This window comes from Rhineura floridana, chromosome 1 (genome assembly GCF_030035675.1).
Source record: "Rhineura floridana isolate rRhiFlo1 chromosome 1, rRhiFlo1.hap2, whole genome shotgun sequence".
Classification (NCBI taxonomy): domain Eukaryota; kingdom Metazoa; phylum Chordata; class Lepidosauria; order Squamata; family Rhineuridae; genus Rhineura; species Rhineura floridana.
The window spans coordinates 299,886,044-299,911,542 of NC_084480.1; the positions used below are offsets into that span (position 1 = coordinate 299,886,044).

General features: G+C 43.1%; 1 protein-coding gene across 11 annotated transcripts in view; it reads right to left on the reverse strand.

Annotated features, from left to right (window-relative positions):
- The window catches only part of SAMD12 (sterile alpha motif domain containing 12), a 321,606-nt gene that overhangs the window by 277,916 nt on the left and 18,191 nt on the right, over positions 1–25,499 (reverse strand). For all 11 annotated transcript variants that reach the window (XR_009759921.1, XM_061605560.1, XM_061605598.1 and 8 more), the window contains exon 2: positions 10,777–10,955. Coding sequence is in view for 10 of the 11 variants with exons in the window: in XM_061605560.1 (XP_061461544.1) it covers positions 10,777–10,955 (179 nt within the window). In the remaining variant the exon portion in view is untranslated. The remainder of the gene's footprint in view (positions 1–10,776; positions 10,956–25,499) is intronic.

Here is a 25,499-nt window from a genome sequence, read left to right on the forward strand (position 1 = left end):
GGCTTAACAGTCCAAGATGGAAGCCAGAGGGTAGTAGCTAAAACAGTCACTGTGACTTTTCTGTAACACCACCGCCACCCCTAATCCAAATCAGCCTCCATTTGAAGCATGCTCATATCAAAGAATTACAACACTGTAGTTTAAACAAACTGAAAGCACGACAACAGACTGCTGTTAGAAGCTGCCGATTACACACAATACATAAAAGAGAAAGTGGAGCGTTCCAAATGGGGATGCTAATACCAAAAGACGAATTGTCGTGGATAAAAAAAAAAATACAACAAAGCCACCAGAAAATAGGTCACAAGGGAGGCAGGTTGCCTTGAAATTGACTGATGTTAATGGCAGCTTCAGAATTCCACACCACATCAAACTGAAAAGTTTCTGGGACCTTTGGAGCCCGTTGCAGCTGTATACAGAGATTCAGTGCCTATTATTTGTATTTCCTACTGAATACTTTGAGTAAGAGGAGCTGTAGAAACCTTAACCGGAGCCGTGCGCGGTCTGCCTATTTGCAGATCAATTCACTAAGTGATCCCCAGCATCCTGAGTAGCTCAAGTCTTGTTTCAACAAGAACAAGTTTCCAGCTCTCATAAGGCTAGATTTTTGTCGTTGTTTTTATAGTTTTGATTAGAAAACACAATACAAACAAACATACATATGGCATCAAGGGCAATTGTCAAACAGCTCTTATTCCCTCCCCCTCTTTATTACTTGATCCCAATTCCCATCCCACTGTACGCTTAAGAGCGCAAAATGTTAAGCAAAGAAAGAAGAGAGGATTCTTTGGCATAACAGCCAGACAATGTTAACCAAAATGGTCCTGCTCTTATTTATTTAGTATCTATTAAATTTATATCCTGCACCTTTCTCCAAAGGAGCCCAAGGCAGCAGCCACGGGCCTCAAGGGGAACCTGTGGCAAGAATGGGAGGATGACGAGTAGAATACAGATCTTGGGGAGGGGATTGCCAGCATAGAGGAAATGTCTTCAGAAGCATCTGGGCTTGCTAACAGAATTACTGAGAAAATCCCAGAACCTCTCGTCCTTTCTCCTGAACTATCTAGTGATGAATCTGCCCCAGCACCCACCCAGATGTAGCTGTGGAATACATAAAACTCAATGAACAGCTGAGAGAGCAAAGTGGAGGCAGTCAGTCTGAGCCGGAGTTTTTACTTTCGCCAAGGTCGTGGCAATTAGATAAGAGACAGCTTCAGAAGATGCTTTCAGCTCCTAGAAAGAGCCTTCGCTTTTTAGCAAGACCGACCTAGAATTAGCCCATAGAAGTAAGTCCCCACCCCTCTCTGATGTCAAAGTTTGGGAATGCCTGTTCAGTGCTGTTGCGGCAACTCCTGGCTGTCACCTCCATGCTTTATTCCTGAGATAAGCTTAGAATGTTTTGTATCCTTAAAGATGCCAAAGATGTTCCATTATTCTGCTTCATGCATACAGTGTGATGCTGGGTTCCTATATTGATTTCCTGAATAAAGCTTCATGGAGAAAAATTCAGTCTTCTATTCCTGAGTCTGCTTCTTTGGTTGGAAGCCAGAACAGCGGCAAACATGTCAATACTAAAACAATTAAAACTTTTAAAAAAAGACTTCTAAAAACAGTTAAAAACTCCTACAAGCAATCAGCTACTCTCAAACTAATAATTTGAGGGTTGCCATGGGCAGGATTTTCAGCCATCAAATGCCTGGGTAAACAGGAAAGTTTTTAAATTTCTCCTAATGGCTTAACCCTGCTACAGAGATGATGAGAACTAGGGAACAAATACTCATGATTGCTCTCCATGTGCAGATTTTCTAGTAGGACTAGTACAAATTCCAGATTGAAATGTAAGGAGGTGAGTGGAACTGCAATTGGATAGCATCTATATATGCCACAAACATATCCTGGGTAACTCTTTGAAGAGCCTATGATGGCATCTTATAAATGTGTTAAATGATACTTAAAAGAAGAGGGAGGACAAATGATTACCCTCTTCACTGAGAAGACAAGCAACTCGAGCTCAGATCCAGCTTCAGTAGCACACAATTAGACACTTGGAACAGGTAATGTCCTCCTGGGTCCTCCATCAAGAGATTCCTCCAGCCAGTTCAATAAAGCCGAGAAGAGCATTACAATGCAGATCCAGATCCAGACCCATATCTGGATACATACTGGTGATATGTCTGCTTCAGCGTGTGAGTTTTCCCTGCCTGGATCAAGGTGAATTCATCACTTCAGCATTCTAAGAGGTTCTGCCTTCATTTCATAGAAAAAACACATTTCAAGGCCTAGAATATACACTGTGAATATAGGCAGAAAATTATGCAGGCTATGTCTGGGAGAATTTCAGAATCAGAAAGGAAAAGGAAGATCTCCTTCAGTCAGTGGTTTAGCTATTTGTCCTTCCCCATTGGTTATTATTATTTATTAAATTTGCTGCCCCGGGCTCCTACTGGGAGGAAGGGTGGGATATAAATCTAATAAATAAATAAAATAAATAATAAATAAATAAATTTCTATCCCACCCTTCCTCCCAGGAACTCAGGGTGGCAAACAAAGGGCAAAACAATAAAAACATCTTAAAACATCTTAACAATAAAACATCTTTAAAACATCTTTTTTTAAAAAACTTTTAAAGCATCTTAAAAAGCAATTGCAACATAGACACAGACTGGGACAAGATCTCTACTTAAAAGGCTTATTAAAAGAGGAAGATTTTCAGTAGGTGCCGAAAAGATAACAGAGATGGTGCCTGTCTAATATTTGTTATGTGCCTTCAAGTCAATTACGACTTATGGCGACCCTATGAATCAGTGATCTCCAATAGCATCTGTCGTGAACCACCCTGTTCAGATCTTGTAAGTTCAGGTCTGTGGCTTCCTTTATGGAATCAATCCATCTCTTGTTTGGCCTTCTTCTTTTTCTACTCCCATCTGTTTTTCCCAGCAGTATTGTCTTGTCTAGTGAATCATGTCTTCTCATTATGTGTCCAAAGTATGATAACCTCAGTTTCATCATTTTAGCTTCTAGTGATAGTTCTGGTTTAATTTGTTCTAACATCCAATTATTTGTCTTTTTCGTAGTCCATGGTATGTGCAAAGCTCTCCTCCAACACCACATTTCAAATGAGTTGATATTTCTCTTATCCACTTTTTTCATTGTCCAACTTTCACATCCATACATAGAGATCGGGAATATCATGGTCTGAATGATCCTGACTTGAGTGTTCAGTGATACATCTTTGCATTTGAGGACCTTTTCTAGTTCTGTCACAGCCGCCCTCCCCAGTCCTAGCCTTCTTCTGATTTCTTGACAATTGTCTCCATTTTGGTTAATGACTGTGCCAAGGTATTGATAATCCTTGACAAGTTCAATGTCCTCATTGTCAACTTTAAAGTTACATAAATCTTCTGTTGTCATTACTTTAGTCTTTTTGACATTCAGCTGGAGTCCTGCTTTTGCGCTTTCCTCTTTAACTTTCATCAGCATTCATTTGAAATCACTAAAAGGAGGGAATTCCAAAGGGTAGGAGCCACTACACTAAAGGTCCGCTTCCTGCGTTGTGCGGAACAGACCTCCTAATAAGATGGTATCTGTAGGAGGCCCTCACCTGCAGATCACAGTGATTGACTAGGTATATAAGGGATAAGATGGTCTTTCAGGTATTCTGGTCCCAAGTTGTATGGAACTTTGTACACCAAAACCAGCACCTTGCACTTAGCCTGGCAGCCAGTGCAATTCTTTCAGTAGTGGAGTAACGAGTTGGCGATATCCTGCTGCCCCAATGAGCAGTTGTGCCCCCACATTTTGCACCAGCTGCAGCTTCCAGACCAACCTCAAGGGTAGCCCCACATACAGCACATTACAGTAATCCAGCCTGGAGGTTGCCAGCGCATAGTAACCCTGGTCCAGAAACGGCTACAGCTGTCATAAAGCCAAAGCTGGTCAAAGCACTCCTAGCCACTGAGGTCACCTGGGCCTCTAGTGACAAAGCTGGATCTAGGACCACCCCCAGACTACAAACCCGCTCTTTCAGAGGGATACAGCCCCATCCAAAGTAGGCAACTGACCAATTATCTGAACTCAGGAACCACCTACACACAGCACCTCCATCTTGCTAGGATTCAGAGTCTGTTTACCGGCCCTCTTCCAACCCATCACCATGTTCAGGCACTGGTCTAGGGTTTGCATGGCCTCTCCCGATTCAGATGTTACAGAGAAACAGAGCTGGGTATTATCAGGTTACTGCTGACACCTCACCCTAAATCTCCTGATGAACACTCCCAATGCTTCATATAGATGTTAAACAGCATTGGGGACAAGATGGCACCCTGCAGCATTCCACAGCACAACTGCCAGGGGCCAAAAGACAATGCTATTCTTTATGCCTGTGATACCCATCTCACCAAGTCGGCTCAGAAGGACACGATGGTCAATCAAAAGCTGCTGAGAGATCAAGCAAGAATAAAAGGGTTGCACTCCCCACCCTTCTCCTGATAAAGGTCATCCATAAAGATCATTAGCAGAAACAGGACTAAGCTATGCTGACTGCAAAATTTGGGAATATAGGAACTGGTGCAGAATATTTGCTTTTAGCATACAGTATTTGCAGCCCTGCTTTCATTTTTTCTCCCTGAAACCACCTTAGCAATACTGCCAGATCAAAAGGCTGGGTGTCACCAAATTAGCAGGGACCACCAGAACGTTGCCAAGGGCCAGACAAAGTGGGCTACAAGCTTTTTTATTTATTTAACAAATATAAGAACATAAGAAGAACACTGCAGAATCACACCAAAGGCCCATCTCGTCCAGCATCCTGTTCTCACTGTGGCCAGCCAGATGCCACAAGCAGAACCTTAGCACAACAGCACTCCCCCTTCTTGTGGTTTCCAGCAACTGGTATTCAGAAGCATACTGCCTCTGATCATGGAGGAAGATTTATACTGTTGCCTTTTTAGGAAAATGTTTCTTGCAAGGTAGCTCACAACAACAAATAAATAATAATACATAAAACAGCCTAATTAAAACAAAACCCCAAAACACATAACCACAATATGAGAAACTAACAGTAGCAATCAGCCATAACCATTAAAGCAGTCAACTCAATAAACCCATAAAGATCACAAAATAGGGTAACACCACAATAACAGCAGGCCAATTAAAATCCTTAAAAACTATGGGAAGCATGTGGAATCTTCAAGCCAACACGTGGGCATTTTATTGCCTTGGACTAGATAACCTACCCTAGTCTATAGTTTTTAGTCAGCTACCCCAGTGATTCATTTGGCCCCATCATTAATTGATATACAATTCCCTTACTTTTTTTTAGCTCCTTCAGTCATTTCTTTAATGTTATTTGATGTCTTTCTTTCTTTTTCGGCAACTAATTATATGGTGGTGGAGACATTAAAAAGGACTCAAAACATGTAACAAACTACATTACAGACATTTTTCTTTCTTCTCTTAAAACTACAGAATGTCAGCTTCTAAAAGCAGCTTGTCGACGAAGACTACATCAGATCACTTAATCTGTTTTTTTAACTGGTCCCCCCCTCCATTTTGTTGTTGTTGTTGAGATCAGCAAGTTTGCCTCCAGCTCAGATTGGGACATTTATACATTATTTCCTCAGAATGGGGGGATATGAAGTTTACCCCAAAATGCTTACGGTACCTCCACAAGAGAATTGAAATGTGGTACACACGGAGCTCAATTACTAATTATTACCAAAAAAAATCAGTAATTGGCAGGACAGTTCAAATTAAGGATTTTTCCCCCTCATACAAGAAAGGCCAACAAGAGCACGTCAAGGCACACACACACACATGCACGCAGAGGCATATATATTACTCTTGTACTTTCACACACCTGAATCAGTCTTCACGGCTGTTTTTTAGACAAGCAGTCAAGAACAGTTATCTATGTCTGAACGGTTGTATATAATAGCATTACAAACATGAAGACGTTTGAGGCTGAGGCTGTAATCCAATACACACTTCTCTGAGGGTCACTCCACCACCAATTTCAAGGCTGAAATGTAGTGCCAATGTAATCAATGTAACCCAGAATTAATTACTAATACACTTTAAGGCAGGAATGCATCCAAAAACAAGTCCTTGTTTTGTTGTTTTGTTTAGCACTGGAAGCAACTTTGGCCCTCCTAAAGTGGTGAGAGTTTATACACAAGTAGGTACACATGTGCACAGGGAAATTTTTTAAAGAGTTTGCATTATTCATTATGGATTGCATTTGTATCTACTTTTTGTCCAAGGAGCTTGGGACATCATGCACAGTTTATTCCTATAGATTAGATTAAGACAGGGTTGGAGAACCTGTGGTCCTGCAGATGTTGTTGGACTACAACTAGTGTGGCAGCACCTACCCTGTGGAATTGCCTCCCCTTGAATATTAGACAGGCGTCATCTCTGTTATCTTTTCGGTGCCTATTGAAGACTTTCCTCTTTCAACAAGCCTTTTAAGTTGAGACCTATCCCAGTCTGCGTCTGTGTTAGAATTGCTTTTAATATGTTCTTAAACCTTCTTTTTAAAAATGTTTTTAATCTTAGATGTTTTGAAAGCTTTTTTTTAAGTAACATTTTTGAAGATGTTTTGTTTTCATGTGTTTTAAAGTTTGTTTTTATGATGTTTTAATGATTTTGGTGCTTTTGTTTGCCACCCTGGGCTCCTGCTGGGAGGAAGGGTAAGATATAAATCAAATAATAACAATAATAATAAAACTCTCATTACCTCTCAGTAGATGGTGGCCCATGCCCATCGAGACTAGAAGGGCAGAAGGCAGGAAGACAAAAGCGCCACAGCCAATAAGAGGCAGAGGCAACTAATTCTAGCTTTCTTCCCATTCTTTCTGGTGAGTTCTACAAAAGCAACAGTGAGACTAAGGATGAAGAAGGTGACAGGCAATACCATCCCCTGGACTGGTTGTAAGTAGGAAGGCAAACAGATGGGGGCTGGCTGAGGGTAGAAGGAGTTGCTCTGAAGGATCCGCCTCCAGTGCCTCACACCATTGGGCCACGCTGGCTAAGGCTAATGGGAGTTAGAGTAGAACATCAACAGAAAAGTCACAGGTTTTACATCCATGGGCTAAGAGACAGTGACAGGCTGAAAGTCATTTAGTGAGCTTCATGGCTGAGTAGGGATTTGAACTTGAGTTCCCACAACCCCAGTCCTAGTCCTATGCTCTACTAGTCCTACACTCTAACCACTGCACCACGCTGCATATAAATGTGCTACTATGTTCTACAGTAGGGGTGAGGAACAGATCAACCAGACGAGCCAGACCCTTATATCTCATACAGCCTATCTATCCTATATCTCGTATACTTCGTAGGCCAAATTTGACAAATGGGTAGGGCCATTAATCACTTGTTAATCACCTGGCATCAGATGATGGGTTGCTTCAAAGTGCCCTTTGCACAGGGCTTTGCCTTCTCGGCTCTTTGCAACCCCCTAAGGATTGCCTGGCTACTGAGTTCCCAATGGGTAAGTCAGTAGTGCAACTGATTCCCAGATGTTTGAAGTCAGTGTCTATCAGCTGATGGTGATATTGCAAGTCATGTCCACAGGACATAGCTTTGTCCTGCTTCCCTGGACCCTCCACTTGCTGAAGCAGACAGCCGTGTTCCAGCTGCTCAAAGGACATCTTTTCAGGGCTTCCTCTTGCCTGTCTGCCTTGCTGTTCCTGTCTGACCAAGGAGTTTCAGTGCTCCCCAATTTTATTTCTCCAAGATTGTCCATCAGGGATGGGGAAAGGTTCCTTTCACTCCCTTAACCTATCTTCTGGAAGTCCCCTGCTTCTTCTCCCTGTTTTCAAAGGTGTGAGAGAGATTTTCCATGATTTTTTGATGTTTTAGGCTTCCTATCTTGGAGCATTTGCACACAAGAGAGACTGTTTTAGACTATGTTTTAGACCCAGCCGTCCACTGAGCTCATGCCAGCTGTGCATGACTAAGGCCTAGTCTGCAACGTAAGCCCAGAGAGAAAGAGTAGACTAGTGTCCTCTCTAAGCTGTGCCCCCACATTGCCTTACCCCTCCAGTTACTCCCATCACCTCCTCTTATACCTTGGTTGTTTGGTTTGCCGTGTGTGTGTGTGCGTGCGTTAATTTAGTCATGGCGAGAGTTACTGTTGAGCCTTCGCTTTCCACGAGGGCCAGGGAGGGGGGAGTTCCAGGTTTCCCAGCTGTCAGAAGGCATAGAAGACCAAGGAATTGTTGAGTCTGAGCAAGACCTTGGAAGGGGGAGTGAGTTTGACTCTGGGCCAGTTCCCACGGATGGCGCAGTCTCGGAAGCGGAGAGCGTGCCACCCCCAGACAGGTCGGAGGAGCCATTGGAAGATGTTCCAGAGGGGGTGTTGACTCCCCCTTTACCAAGCGGTTCTCGGGATGCCTCGAGCGCGTCACCGCCCCCTGACCTCGAGCCAGTTGCTAAGGAGATGGTTCTTTCGGACGAGCCACTGGAAGCACACGCCCTGTCACCCCGCTCTCGACGCCGCGAGAAGCGGACAGGACAGAGGCAGGACTTGCGAAGCAGTCAGAGATTACGATCTAAAACTTTCCCTACTTAAGACTGCAGCTCTCTGGGTTGAGTTGCTGAGTCAACTTTCTTCACACGTTGCAGAGCATGTCTAGAGTGCAGTTAGGGAATTCTAGTGAGCTTTTGAGTTTTATTACCTTAATAAAACAAGATTTGATTGCACCTGCGTCTCAGCCTCGTGAATCCCGCTCTGAACAGGACAGTTACTTAGCTATTCCCCACTGCCACAATAGATGTGCACACTTTGCCGAGCTACTCCCCACTGCAATATTAAATGTGTACATTCTGATTGTGTGTGTGTATTATCCCCATTTTAAAGCCTGTGTGAGTTACTTGATAAATTGGCCAAGACATGCTATTGCCTCCATCCAAAGATCCTGATAACACAAGAATGTATGTAAGCGAAAAGCTTGTCTACTGAGGAGGTTCACTAAAAAAAATTTTTTATCATAGAATCTTCCCTACTTATTGTTATTAATTAAATGTATATCCCACCATTCTTTCCAGAAGCAGCCCAGGGCACCAAACAAAAACACTAAAAGCCCTCTAAAAGATCTTAAAAATTATAAAATATATTAAAATAAACAGCTTTAAAAACATCTTAAAAAGCAATTGCAACACAGATACTGACTGGGATAAGGTCTCCACTTAAAAGGCTTGTTGAAAGAGGGCTTCAGTAGATGCAAAAAAGATAACAGAGATGGCGCCTGTCTAATATTTAAGGGGAGGGAATTCCAAAGGGTAGGCACCGTTTCCTATGTTGTGCAGAACGGATCTCCTAACAAGATGGCATCTGCAGGAGGCCCCCACTTGCAGAGAGCAGTGATAGACTGGGTATATAAGGGGTGAGATGATCTTTCAGGTGTCCTGGTCCCAAGCTGCGTAGGGCTTTGTATACCAAAACCAGAACCTTGAACTTGGCCCGGAGGCTAATGGGCACTTCTTTTACATAGGACAAAAAGCAGGAAGGGCAGGAGCTTTCTAAGTGGGCACACACTAGGTCTCGCTGCAAAAAGTCTAGCCAATATTCCTGCCCAAGTGGAAGACAGAGGGAGGAGAATGAGAAAAGTCAAGTCAATAAAATGTGAACAGCATTTGTTAATTTGACACTGAAATTAACACAGGAATCTATTGAGGTGTCATGTTATCAATGTAAAGTGATAGTATATTTGAGAATTGCAATTAAAAACCATCTGTGCTCAAAGTCAGGCCAATTGCAAAAGAAAGAGGGGGAATATACAAATTAAAATTTGTTTTAAACTGTTTTAATGTCATGTTTTAAAATAGTTGGACCCGTCCTGGGCCCGTAGGTGAACAGTGAGCAGTAAGTCAAAACAACAACAGATGCATTCCTCTGATGCATGGCAGAGTGAATCCTAAAAGGGACTTAATTAGTGGACAGAGGTGCAAGAGTACATTCACCATACTGTACTGCATTCTGTCATAAGACTTTGAAATAAATAAGAAAGTCTCCATCTCAAAGAAAGTAGATTTCTGTGCTGGAAAATCTGAAGGAGAAAGGGAAAGCGCAATCTATTTTCTGTAGCAGATCACGTGAAAACCTACCGGTCTGGAAGACATACCCTAATTGTGAAAAACCCATTTGAATAACCTATTGATTGCTCATTTGTTAGCTGGCCAACATCAAGTATGTTTTGCGACTGGCTGTGTCACAGGAGGATTAATATCATTCCTATAAAAAGGGAAAGGGTTCCATTGTGAATGCCTTGCTTTCCATGGACATACATTCTCTGCATCTCCAAGAGCAAACTTCAACCAGGAAAGCAAAAGAAATACAGCTCTCAGCAGTTTCCTTTTTTTTTTTCAGGAACACAGTAAACTTACAAAGTAAGGGAAGGAAATATACCAGGTGAGATTATTTGTCCATCTAACCAGTATCGCCTATTTCAACTGGCATCAAAATCTCCAGAGTCTCAGACAGAGGTCTTTTCCATCACCTGTTACCTGATCCTTTTAGCTGGAGATGTTGGGGATTGAACCTGGGAGCTTCTGCACACAATGCACATGCTCTGCCATTGAACTAAGGTCCTTCCTGATCTAGGGACTCCTTGCATCTCTAAGCATCTTGCCCTGGACAGCTCTGTTGTCAGAGATCCTTTTGCTGGAGATGTGCTAGGGATCAAACCTGAAACCTTATAGAGGAAACCATGTGTGTCTACCACTGAGCAAGGACCCTCCTCCTGAATGTAAAAAATACCATCTTCTCACGCCTACCTTTGATAATTCTGGTTCCCCTTGCTGCCGCTTGGGCGTTCCTTTTGACTCAAGCAACTTAGAAGAGCTTTCCTTCTTACGGGAGGACGATTCCACTCTCTCGCTTTCAAGCTGTAAGTTAATTCCTTCTGTGCGGACGGAGAGATCAATACCATTTGGATTTAAACTGCAATGGATAGCTGGGGGAAGGAAAAGCAATGAGTTTGGAGCATACGAAAGAAGGACAAACAGTTCTCAATATTCTGCAACAGTTTAGCATCACACCAGGAAATGAAAGCCAGGGCATGGCAGGGTTTGGCGTGGTTTTCAGTTTAATGAGACAGTAAATGGACTGCAATCTGAAACAAAGCTGAAAGTGAGGGGATACATTGGCCTTTATTAGAAACACTGGGAGGTATTCAATGCTAGTTCTACTCAGAGTAGCCCCACTGAAATTAATTAACATTACTAACTTAGGTTCATTGATTACAATGGGTCTACTATGAATAGGACTCAGATGAATGCAACCCACTAATAGTGATTGGCTTAGTGTACCACCATTTAGTCTCCCGCAATTTGGTGCATAGAACAGTGTTAATTGGCTGCCGCTTAGAGGGTTGCTCGCTAGGGCTGATGGGAGTTGTAGTCCAGCAACATCTGAAGGACCAAAGGTTGCTATTACCAGGCATACAGAAATGAGGGTATGTTTCCAGAACAGGAAGAGATAAAGCCTGGCATGCTGCGGGCAGTGACGAAGAAACATCTTGGCAGCAACAACAACAGAGGAGCTGGCAGTCAGGTTATCAAGGAACGAAAAAGAGGTGAACTTCAATCATCTTACTCCCTGCCCTTTTCTGGCTGAAGCTACCCTCTAAGACTGTTACTTTTTAAAAACAACAACACAAATTTGCTGTTGATTTGGTTCATGGGACAGTGTTGATTATGATGGGAAGACAGAAGTCGGTCATGCTACAGGCAACGGGCTGCCCAGTGATGCGGCAACAGAAGTGGGATGACCTCAAGGGGAGATCCCACAGGGGATTACCCTTGTGGCATCTTCCCTTCTGGAATGCCATTGGGGCGCAAGGGCTTCACCCACATGAAAGTGGCAGATAGAGGGAGTAAGGACCCTGTGTGAGAGGAAGGGAAATGGAGATCTCTCAGGGTAAGAGACTGGGAGCAGAAAGGAAACTCCCAGGTGAGAGCTGGGAGGGTCTGCCATTTTCTGTGAGGATGGGAGCAAGGAATTAAGCATTACTTTTGTGTGGGGAATAGATTGTGTACTTTTACACTGTTGTACTTTGTGTACCCTGCTCCTAACTTTCCTGTCCCTTATTTCTTAGGTAGTTGCTGTTATAAAATAAAACACAAAATCTTAGATATAACTGTAAAACAAGGTACATATATATGTCTTATTGTTATAACTGCTTTAATTTTCTATGGTATAGATATTATTTTAAGTATTAGCATATATTGTTTGCTATTTTTAATGCTGTAAATTGCCCTGGAGTCTCGTGATGAAGACTGGTATATACATTAATAAACAAATAAAACAAAAATATGGTTATTATTCAGCCATGCAAGTGGGGCATCCAATGAAATGTTGCAGTGTATCCTCACCGCACATCCACACTCACAGGAGTGATCCTGTTCAGGATGCCAGCCAGCCACACCTACTTCCAGGATACTCTATTTCATTCCTCCTTCCACCCACCCAGTTTTCCATTCCTCACCTATCAATCAATCAGCATTCTGTGCCCACTGAGAATGCTCAGTCTTTATTGGACTGTTTTTAGAGTTCCCCAACCCGGGTTTTCCCCCCATAAACATTTTGTTATACTTCTGCAAACCCTGGGGTTCCCTCAGGCCTAATGTTACCTTCCCATCTTGTGCATGGATGGTGCCATTTTGGTTATATAACGGTCCACACTCTAAGGAGTTTGCTATTACCATACAGAGGTGTAAGAAGCCTTTGGCCCACCAGATGCTTCTGACCTACAGCTCCCATCAGCCCTGCCCATTGGCCATGCTTGCTGGGGCTGCTGGGAGTTGTAGTTCAGCAACATCTGGAGGGCCAAAGGTCCCCAATACCAGGCATAAAGGAATAGCATTTCCATCCCGTCATGCAGCACAATCATATAAAAAACAATATGGGAGTAGATATTTCTCTGCCACAAATCAATATCATGCATAAAATATCATTTACCCAAATACAGACTAGAAAAAAACATTTCTCTCTCTCTCTCTTTAGCCATACATGTTTGGTCCTGCTTTGTGGCCACTACTACAATCACAGCAGCCATCTTCCTAAGACTCCCATTTTGGGGAAATATTCAGCGCTGTCAAGCACAAATCACTTGGCAACACACCTCTCGGTGGGGGACAGCTCTTTGACCCATGACCCAAGGGTGATGGGTCACTTCCCAAGAAAGGACACCAAGGAGGGCCATCTCCTTTGGAGGCATTGTTTCGGAAGGTAGAAAAAGGTTGAGAGAACTCTCTCAGCAGCTTGTTATCTTAGTGAGGAAGTTGGCTTTTAAATCCTTCCTTCAGGGCCATCTTCTGGGGACCACTTGCCAGTGGCAGGCAGGACCAGAAGCAAATGTGGGCAGAGCAACACATGTGAATTTTCCTTTTGTACAGTAGGTTAGTTTCTACACACACTCAACATACCCCTCTGCATCCAGGAAAGCAAGAGGTGTTATTGGAGTTTGAGGACACATTTCAGCAAGGCACTTGGGATGCAAAGCAGGGCCAGTGAGGGGCGTGGCCTACGGAGAGCTCCAAGGGTCAGGCAGAGAGGTCTGGAGGGCGCATTTGGCCTCTGGGCTTGAGCTTCTCCACCCCTGCTCCACTGAGAAGTGTGTGTGTGTTAAAAACTTGATTCTTTCAATTTTTAATTACTGTATTTTTACGTGTTTTAATCTAGTGTATTAGTCAACTTGGAAACACTTGTTGAAAGGTGAAATATTTAAAACAAACAAAAAGATACCATATACAGACATATCCCAAAAATGCACTTTCAGCAGTGTGATGCTAACATAATTTCTGAAGTTGCATTTTACACACACATACATTTATACCCACTTTCCAAACAGATTAGGCTTTCACAGCAACCAGTCTGAAAGCCCAATGTATTTCACAGAAACAACTGCCCAAATTTCACCCTTCCTGTTCTTCCCAGTGATGTCTGCGGTGTGTTGGTTGTTGTTTTTTACAGCTACCCTTATAATTAATGATCCGCTTTCCCTTCATTTCCTGCAAAGAGATTCACAAGGCTATGTATGTGTCAGTAAATCACTGAGTAGTGTAAACAGAAGAGCGCTACCTAGTAGAGAATTGTGACACAGAATTATGGAGAAAAACAAGCCAATGTTTTTTGGCCCATTTTCAACAGACTCCACCTAACCCATTTCACCAACTTCACTCCCCACAGAGGTGCATCTGACACCTTCATTATGTAGTTTTCATTGTATGCTGAAGATTACCCTGGTCTTTGATACCACAGATGCCTATTTCAGGATCTCTCATGAGCCCATGGAGAACTCTTGGCAGAGTGGCTCTGAAGAGGATGACTGAGATCTAGGGGAGGGGACAATGATGCTGAGGGAAATCTCAGCAGTCTGTTGAGTGTCTGGCCTGCTCCTGAGGGGCAGGCTGCCCTGGATGAGGCAGAGTTGCCAAACGACACTCCATCTACCCGCTTCCTGAGCATTCGCTGCCTCCTGAATCATCTCCCAATCCACCTCCTGTCACAAATGTGTCTGTGGATCAGTGGGAGGGCTTGAAGGCACAGCCTGGGAGTGAAATTGGCTGAGGTGTCTCCACCTCCGTCACCAAGGATGCAGCACCTCTTCTGAAGGCACAAACAGACCAAGACCACACACCAGCCTACTCGTAGGAGTGTCAGGTTGCTTATCTAGTCCAAGACACAGTTCCCATATAAGAAGTGATCCTAATTAAGGGGTCTTGGGGGGGGTCCAATTGTTGTGACACCTTCACTTGAGTAGCCATGCCTAGCAATACCTTGTAGAGACCCAGAGATCTGTGTGGCCTGTAGTCTGATCTCTCGCGCATACCACTCACATGTTCAGTCTCACATTAAAGATAATGGAGAAAAACACACCAGGGATCCTGATTCTGATTCTGAAGGGGTAGCCAGGATAGGACCTGACCTGTTCTCTTGACTGTAATTTGTTTAAAATTGTATTTTTAAATTGTAGTAACCCACCCCAGGACCTATGATGAAAGGGAGGTAAAAAAAATTAATTCATAATAATATCCATGTTAGCGAGGGTTTAAGATAGGTGCCAAGACAAAAACTAGGGCCAAATTCTGTTGTAGAAATTTGAAAATTAAAACATATACTCCAAGGGAGGACTGGTACTAGCAGTTTTATTATGATTGCTATTACCAACACTCTCCTTCATACAGTAGAGTTCACACCAACTCATGCCTGGGTCAGTTGCACTAACAAGATATTATAGGTAGGTTCTCCAACCTCTTCTCAACTTGCCATAGCTCTTCCTCCCATCAAAGGCAGGTTGTCTCCCCCGTGTCTGGTAACAATGGGGCATAGCGGTTAGACTACTGGACTAGGACCAGGGAGATCTAGCCACAGTTCTCAAGAGTTCTCTGGGAAGAGGGACTGGCTGTTAAACTATGCAGGGTATTGGAACTCTGTGAGAGGAATAAAGGGTGCCTCTCAGCACCCTTCACAAACTACACTTCCCAGAATTCTCTGGGAGAAAGCCATGACTGTTTAAAGTGGAATAATAGTGAAATAAATGTATGGTATGAATGTGACCTCAATTCAAACCTCCACTCAGCATAAAGCGTACTAAATGAGCTTAGGGCCAGTCATTCTCTCTTAGCCTACCTTACCTCACAGGGCTGCTCTGAAGGGGCAGGGAGTGTGCCATCCTGAGCTCCTTAGAGGAAGGGTGAGATTAATAATAAATAAATAGCTTGAAACCAGGGGAAACAACTGAAAGAGCAATCAGAACTACACAGTACCGTACCAGGATCCTCACTTTTGAGTTTCAGGGGTCTCTTGAATATTTTTTTTTGTGCCAATAGCTCTATGCAGCAGTTTAAAATGTCTCTTGAGTAGCCAGTCATTTTAAGGATTATTTTCTTTTGCTTTTAAATGTTTTTATGCTGCCCTGATGTTTTGCAAGAGGGCAGTTTATAAATACTTTTATAAATAAATAAAATAAGGGCAAACCAGGAAAAATATGTGTACAGTTAAAACCAGACTTCAGTGGTGTATAAACACTACTAATGCAGTTAACATGAAGTTGTCATGGGAACAGACAAGTCTAATGAGATATATGTTAATGACCCAAGAGCTGAATATTCAATACATGTTAAGGGGCAAACTTCATGAGCTATGAGGGGTTAGAAGCAAAGGAAATACTACTAATGGTTGCTTTTATTGCAAGTTTTTGTATAAATTGATTTCATACTGGCATCTCTTATTTGAAACTTTGACACCATTCTACTTCCAAATTGTCGACACCACTAGGTAATTTTTAAATTGTTTTGAATTTTTTAAATTGTGTTTTAAATTGTTTTTAAAAGATGTGTTTTAAAATATGTATATTTGTTTTTGATGTTTTTAGTTGCTGTAAACCGCCCAGAGAGCTTTGGCTATGGGGCGGTATACAAATACAATAAATAAATAAAATAAATAAATAAATTAGAGTGGATGGGTTATTTTCATTTTTAAAAGAATTTACACACACACATTTTTCATCCTTTAGTCATTTAGAGAAAAATAAACTCATTTGAAATGTGGTGTTCGAAGAGAGCTTTGTGGATACCATGGACCACAAAAAAGACAAATAATTGGGTGTTAGAACAAATTAAACCAGAACTATCATTAGAAACTAAAATGATGAAACTGAGGTTATCATACTTCGGACACATCATAAGAAGACATGATTCACTAGAAAAGACAATAATGCTGGGAAAAACAGAAGTAAGTAGAAAAAGAGGCAGGCCGAACAAGAAATGGATTGATTCCATAAAGGAAGCCACAGACCTGAACTTACAAGATCTGAATAGGGTGGTTCATGACAGATGCTCTTGGAGGTCACAGAATCATAGAATAGTAGAGTTAGAAGGGGCCTATAAAGCCATCAAGTCCAACCCCCTGCTCAATGCAGGAATCGAAATCAAAGCATTCCTGACAGATGGCTGTCCAGCTGCCTCTTCAAGGCCTCCAGAATCAGAGAGCCCACTACCACTCCAGGTAATTGGTTCCATTGTCGTATGGCTCTAACAGTTAGGAAGTTTTTCCTGATGTTCAGTTGAAATCTGGCTTCCTGCAACTTGAGCCCATTATTCCATGTCCTGCACTCTGGGACGATTGAGAAGAGATCCCGGCCCTCCTCTGTGTGGCAACCTTTCATGTACTTGAAGAGTGCTATCATATCTCCCCTCAGTCTTCTCTTCTCCAGGTTGAACATGCCCAGTACTTTCAGTCTCTCCTCATAGGGCTTTGTTTCCAGTCCCCTGATAATCCATGTTGCCCTCCTCTGAACCTGTTTCAGTTTGTCTGCATCCTTCTTGAAGTGCGGAGACCAGAACTGGAGGCAGCACTCAAGATGAGGCTTAATCGGTGCTGAATACAGGGGAACTCCTACTTCATGTGATTTGGAAACTAGACTTCAGCCACACCGCACTGTTGGCTCATATTCAGCTTGTGGTCAATGACAATTCCAAGATCCTTCTCACATGTCGTATTGCTGAGTCAAGTATCCCCCATCTTATAACTGTGCATTTGGTTTCTTTTTCCTAAGTGTAGAACTTTGCATTTATCCCTGTTCCATTGCATTCTGTTGTTTTCAGCCCAATGCTCCAGCCTATCAAGGTCCCTTTGAATTTTGTTTCTGCCTTCCATGGTATTAGCGCGACTCCACCTCCATTTTTATTCCTTCTGTTCTTTTTGATCAAGTTATATCCTTCAATTGCTGTATTCCAGTCATGGGAGTCATCTCACCAAGTTTCAGTTATACCTATCAAGTCGTAATTTCCCTCCTGTATTAAGAGCAAGTTCGTCCTGCTTGTTTCCCATGCTCTGCGCATTAGTATACAGACACCGAAGACCATGAGATTTATGGCTTGGCTTCCTTACTACATTTTTCTGAGGACTGTTACTGGCCCTATTAGAGCCAATTCTAAGGTCACTTATTCATAGGGTCGCCATAATCGACTTGAAGGCACATAACAAGAAGAATGCATAACATAAATATTAAGGTACAGAATGGAGACTGATTTGAATTCCAATCAATTTTAACTCAATAAGTGCAAACACCATGTTCTTCTTGCCATGTACTTGTTTAAGAAACCAGAAACTGTCACGCAAAAGAAGCTTAGTGTACAGAACTGGATTAATGTAATATTTACAGATAGACAGATATATAGATACACACTGCAATAAAGAAAATGTAGTTAATAGAATAATCCTATAAAAGTAGAGACTGAAAGTACAGCTCTTTTCGCTGTGTACAGGCTTTAAAAGAGCTCTTCACTATTAATCCATTCCGCTATGCAGTAGCACAGTTTTATAAGCTTTTTTTTCACCCTTTCTTGTTATCCCAAATAGAGAAGTTAGAAGCATCATAAAACTTTTCACTTCACAGACTATGAAAAACAGAACTCACATTAACCAGGAAAAATCCTCCTGCCAGATCAGTCAGCATTTAATGACACTACATTTCATTGGCTTATGTCAAGAAATACACTCATTTGTAATACATGTGGTAAATCCTGTAAAATGACTAAAGAATGAAGCAGAGTTAGGCCAGAGCAAAAGCAAACTATTTAGGAGTGTTCACATGTCACATTGAATGATTGTACAATCTGTGTTACTTGTGTACACAGATGTTCACATGCAGCATTCAATGACTGTACAGTTTATGTACCTGTACACACAATGACTTGTACAGCTCAAGAGACATATAGTATTTCACACAAACATGGGTAGAGACAGCTTGTGCTTGGGGTCACTGTAAAGTGTGAACAAGCCTATTCTCTCCCACGCACAGAAGTTACATATTCTACAATATCTCATAGATGAAAAGAGGAACATACCTGTCTACTGTAAGGCCTGTTTTCACACCTGAACACTTCCATCCCCCCTCTACCTTCTTTATCTTCTGATATTCATTTGCTCTGCACTAGACTGGCTTCTGAAGGGGGCCATGTTAATTAACTAACTGGATCAGTTTCCTTTTAAAAGATTAACTGAGCAATGCAACTTGGGGAAGCTGGTGGAAGGGGTGCCAGCGGAGAAGCCGGGCGGGAAGCTCCGTGGCATCCATTTGCCATTCGGAAGCCTCCAGGCTGGCGGAACGTCATCTCAGCTGGGAGCTGTGCGCATGAACGGAAAAGAACAAGCCAGCTCTCACAAATACCCCTACCAGCGAGTAAGCACTCTCCATTGACTTCCATTATATTTTCTTTGACTGACCTTTTTCTCGGCATAACTTTGGCCCAGATTGGGACCCGCAGAAGCACTCCAAATGGGAGTTGGATGTTGCGTAAGTCCCCCCATCTATCCTCTGACACACCCCTGGAATGCCCCTTTTGGGGGCTTTATGCCGGCTTCCAGCAGCACCCCTTCCTCCAGGATAGGCTTCCCTGCAGGACCCCCGGCAGAGCTGGCAGCGTCCCAGCTCCATCGTGGCTGAGCCAGGGCGAGGGGCTTCTGCCACATCCAATGCCCCTCAGTCCAGCGTAAATACAAGTTAGATTGTCCCCCAAGTAAGTTTAACACAACGCTTAGGCAGACAGGGAGCTGCCTTATACCAGGTAAAACTATTTGCCCATCAAGCCCAGCCCCCTCCAACCTGGCACCCTCCAGATGTTTTTGGACTCCGGCTCCCATCATCCCTGACCACCGACCATACTGGCAGGGGCCAAGGAGGCGTAGCCTAACTGATCTAGCCCATCTGGTATTATCCACGGTGCCTGAAAGCAGCTTTCCAAATTTCAAACGGGGACCTTTCCCATCACCGCCTACCCATTTTTAAACTGAAAATGCATTTAGAAGAGCCAGTCTGGTATAGGAGTTAAAGACTGTTGGACTGGGACCTGGGAGACCTCACTAGGCTATGAAGCTCGTTGGGTGACCATGGGCCAGTCCTTATCTCTCTCAGCCTAACCTACTTAACAAGGTTGTTGTGAGGATAAAATGGGGAGGGGGGGAAACCACGTTTGTACACCACCTTGAGCTCCTTGGAGGAAAGGCAGGATATAAATGTAATAATTAATTAATTAGATCCCAGTTTTAAATGCAAAGCATGTGCTCTGCCACTGAAATATGGCCCATTCTCTTCACTGCACAGTGGATCCGGATGGACACTGCAGAATACTAGCAGAGTACCCAGCATTACTCAGGAATTCTAAGAATCAGTGTGGGTTGAATACTGGTTGGTATTCAATGCTAGTCCTACTCAGAATAGAGCCACTACTTTTAATAGACATTACTAACTTAGGTTCATACATTTCAATGGATCTACTCTGAGTAGGGTTTAATTGAATACAACCCACTGAGATTTATAAATTGATAATGTAATTTTTAAATTTCTTAATGAAAAAAAGTATGTGTTCTCATTCTAATCCTCTTGGGTGAACTATAATAAAGAATCCTGACAAATTTTGTTAAAATCACTGCAGTTTAAAAAGGTTCAGTCTACCACTATGATTCAAAATGGCATCCAGTTGTAGCCAAATTTAGACAAAAACCTGCTCCTCAATCTCAGGAACCATCATGCAAATTTTGTTATTATTCTGCTTCAGATGAAACTAAATCCAGCAATCCCAAGTCCATGCAACAGGGCAATCCAAAGATAAAGGTCTGGTCACAGTCAAAAGAGCCAAGGGTCCAACTACAGTCGAAGGTCAAAATACAGAGAAGGCCAATCACCAAATAGGCAAGTCAGGCAACTTGCCGCCCTGGGCTCCTGCTGGGAGGAAGGGCAGGATATAAACTATATCGGAAGGACAGGAAAGGACGTATCGGTGGCGGAGTCGCTCTATATGTGAAAGAAGGCATTGAATCCAGCAAGCTTGAAACCCCAAAAGAGGCGGACTCCTCCACAGAATCATTGTGGGTGGTGATACCGTGCCCCAGGAGGGATTTAATACTGGGAACGATCTATCGTCCCCCTGATCAAAATGCTCAGGGAGACCTGGAGATGAGATATGAAATTGAGGAAGCATCCAAACTAGGAAATGTGGTAGTAATGGGTGACTTCAACTACCCGGACATAGACTGGCTGCATATGTGTTCCAGTCATGACAAAGAAGCAAAATTTCTAGATATTCTAAATGACTATTCCCTAGACCAGTTGGTCATGGTCATGACCACAGGGACAGCAACCCTGGACTTAATCCTCAGTGGGGACTGGGACCTGGTGCGAGATGTAAGTGTTGTCAAACCGATTGGGAGCAGTGACCATAGTGCTATTAAATTAAACATACATGTAACTGGCCAATTGCCAAGAAAATCCAACACGGTCACATTTGACTTCAAAAGAGGAAACTTCACAAAAATGAGGGGATTGGTAAAAAGAAAGCTGAAAAACAAAGTCCAGAGGGTCACATCACTCGAAAATGCTTGGAAGTTGTTCAAAAACACTATTAGAAGCTCAACTGGAGTGCATACCGCAGATCAGAAAAGGTACCGCCAGGGCCAAGAAGATGCAAGCATGGTTAATGAGCAAAGTCAAGGAAGCTCTTAGAGGCAAAAAGTCTTCCTTCAGAAAATGGAAGTCTTGTCCGAATGAAGAAAATAAAAAAGAACACAAACTCTGGCAAAAGAAATGCAAGAAGACAATAAGGGATGCTAAAAAAGAATTTGAGGAGCACATTGCTAAGAACATAAAAACCAACAACAAAAAATTCTATAAATACATTCAAAGCAGGAGACCATCTAGGGAGACGATTGGACCCTTGGATGATAAGGGACTCAAAGGTGTACTAAAGAACGATAAGGAGATTGCAGAGAAGCTAAATGAATTCTTTGCATCTGTCTTCACAGTGGAAGATATAGGGCAGATCCCTGAACCTGAAATAACATTTGCAGGAAGGGATTCTGAGGAACTGAGACAAATAGTGGTAATGAGAGAGGAAGTTCTAGGCTTAACAGACAATATAAAAACTGACAAATCACCAGGCCCGGATGGCATCCACCCGAGAGTTCTCAAAGAACTCAAAAGTGAAATTGCTGATCTGCTAACTAAAATATGTAACTTGTCCCTTGGGTCCTCCTCCGTGCCTGAGGACTGGAAAGTGGCAAATGTAATGCCAATCTTCAAAAAGGGATCCAGAGGGGATCCCGGAAATTACAGGCCAGTTAGCTTAACTTCTGTCCCTGGAAAACTGGTAGAAAGTATTATTAAAGCTAGATTAACTAAGCACATAGAAGAACAAGCTTTGCTGAAGCAGAGCCAGCATGGCTTCTGCAAGGGAAAGTCCTGTCTCAGTAACCTATTAGAATTCTTTGAGAGTGTCAACAAGCATATAGATAGAGGTGATCCAGTGGACATAGTGTACTTAGACTTTCAAAAAGCATTTGACAAGGTACCTCACCAAAGACTTCTGAGGAAGCTTAGTAGTCATGGAATAAGAGGAGAGGTCCTCTTGCGGATAAGGAATTGGTTAAGAAGCAGAAAGCAGAGAGTAGGAATAAACGGACAGTTCTCCCAATGGAGGGCTGTAGAAAGTGGAGTCCCTCAAGGATCGGTATTGGGACCTGTACTTTTCAACTTGTTCATTAATGACCTAGAATTAGGAGTGAGCAGTGAAGTGGCCAAGTTTGCTGACGACACTAAACTCTTCAGGGTTGTTAAAACAAAAAAGGATTGCAAAGAGCTCCAAAAAGACCTCTCCAAACTGAGTGAACAGGCAGAAAAATGGCAAATGCAATTCAACATAAACAGGTGTAAAATTATGCATATTGGAGCAAAAAATCTTAATTTCACATATACGCTCATGGGGTCTGAACTGGCGGTGACCGACCAGGAGAGAGACCTCGGGGTTGTAGTGGACAGCACGATGAAAATGTCGACCCAGTGTGCGGCAGCTGTGAAAAAGGCAAATTCCATGCTAGTGATAATTAGGAAAGGTATTGAAAATAAAACAGCTGATATCATAATGCCGTTGTATAAATCTATGGTGCGGCCGCATTTGGAATACTGTGTACAGTTCTGGTCGCCTCATCTCAAAAAGGATATTAGAGAGTTGGAAAAGGTTCAGAAGAGGGCAACCAGAATGATCAAGGGGATGGAGCGACTCCCTTATGAGGAAAGGTTGCAGCATTTGGGGCTTTTTAATTTAGAGAAAAGGCGAGTCAGAGGAGACATGATAGAAGTGTATAAAATTATGCATGGCATTGAGAAAGTGGATAGAGAAAAGTTCTTCTCCCTCTCTCATAATACTAGAACTCGTGGACATTCAAAGAAGCTGAATGTTGGAAGATTCAGGACAGACAAAAGGAAGTACTTCTTTACTCAGCGCATAGTTAAACTATGGAATTTGCTCCCACAAGATGCAGTAATGGCCACCAGCTTGGATGGCTTTAAAAGAAGATTAGACAAATTCATGGAGGACAGGGCTATCAATGGCTACTAGCCATGATGGCTGTGCTCTGTCACCCTAGTCAGAGGCAGCATGCTTCTGAAAACCAGTTGCCGGAAGCCTCAGGAGGGGAGAGTGTTCTTGCACTCGGGTCCTGCTTGCGGGCTTTCCCCAGGCACCTGGTTGGCCACTGTGAGAACAGGATGCTGGACTAGATGGGCCACTGGTCTGATCCAGCAGGCTGTTCTTATGTTCTTAATCAATCAATCAACTGATGCAAGAATGCTATTTTAGCACCCTCTGCCAGGAACTGGCAGCTTTTAACCATGAGCTTTCAAAGTCTCACTGAGGGCACAGATGCAGACTACCTGGATTGCCCAAGGTGTTTGGTCTATTCGTGAGTAGCTTCATCACGAGTAGTCTCTTACTCCTTAGGAGTCCTTATTCTTCAGGTGGGCACTTCAGCATCTGATTGAGGCTTTAGGCACTGGCCCTCCCCCAGAGTCAATGGCGGCTCAATCTCCCTCTCTGATTCTGTGGAGGAGGTTGGGTTGCCATGACTCCTAAAGGCCCCAGATCCCCCTCTGCACTGTCTCATTGTCCACAGACATAGATTGCTCCTCTGTAACATGTGCTTTGGGGAATGCCAGGTCTTCTTCTGAAGAGGATTCCTCCAGCGGGGGCCTGATGGTTACAATATCTTAAGAGGTGTCCAAATTAACGCAGTTTTGAAAGGTTTGGTCTGCCACCTTGATTCAAAATGGTGTCCAATGATGTCCAAACACAGACAAAAACCATTATGTCAAATTTTGTTACAATATCTAAAGAAGGGTCTGAATGCATATAGAACAGATGGACAGATAGACATTCTGAAATATAGAAGATGTGTGATTCAAACAAATACCATTTGCTATCTGGATAGGTGGTCATAGAGAGGTGGGGGACAGAAAGGAATTTTGGGTTCATTTATTTAAAAGGTTTCTAGGCCACCCAATAGGACAACATCCTCTCTGGGTGGCTTACAAAATTAAAATAGAGTTCAAACTACAGAGACATCTTTCTACAGGGACATCTTCTCCATCCAGGCAAGTAAAAGGGGCTGTTCTAGTTCAAGGACACATCCTGCCAGGCAGGAGCACTTGTGGAGGGTGTGGAAGAGTGCGAGGAGCTCAAGATGGTCCACAGAGGAGCATGGTCTGGGGATAGTCCCAACGGCCAGACAGAAAGGCATGGAGGCCACATTCGGTCCCTGGGCCTGAGGTTTCCCACCCATGGTGTACACACTCATAAAAATGGTAAAAATGATCCCCTAACATCTGCTTAAAGTGCAAAACAGAGGCAATGCTTTATCATAGGCACCAGAAAGCAGGTATAATCCCTAGTATGTAGGGGTATTTGGAACAAACACAATGCTGCTTCTTTCCTATCATAAGAACAAAAGAGCCCTGCTGGATCAGGCCAGTAGCCCATCTAGTTCAGCATCCTGTTCTCACAGTGGTCAGCCAGATGCCTATGGGAGAGCGACGAGCAAGATCTGAGCACAAGAGCATTCTCCCCTCCTGAGGCTTCCAGGAACTGGTATACGCAAGCATACGGCCTCTGACTATGGAGGCACAGCATGGACATCATGGCTAGTAGCACCTGAGAGCCTTATCCTCCATGAATTTGTCTAATCCTCTTTTTAAAGCCATCCAAGTTGGTGGCCATCATTGCCTCTGTCCTGTGGGAGAGAATTCCATAGTTTCACTATGCGCTGTGTGAAGAAGTATTTTCTTTTGTCTGTCCTGAATCCTCCAACATTCAGCTTCATTGGATGTCCACAAGTTCTGGTGTTATGAGAGAGGGAGAAAAACGTTTCTCTAACCACTTTCTCCATATCCGAACCTCCATTAATTAAATGGGCCTTGCTCTGAAAGCCTCCAAATACGTGATTTTAGAGTGGTATTCTTTTACAGCAGATACCAAGCCTTAAGCCACACATGTCAGTTCCCCGAGGAATCTGTGCCTGAGAGAAAACTTGCCAAGGCATTCTTAGCAGGACTCCAGGGTGAGTGCTCTGACCTCAGAGAAGAACCAAAAATAGAGATTCCAAACCAAACTAATTGGTCAGTCAAGCAGGGGGCAGATGGATCTGCAGGTGACATTAAACTCTT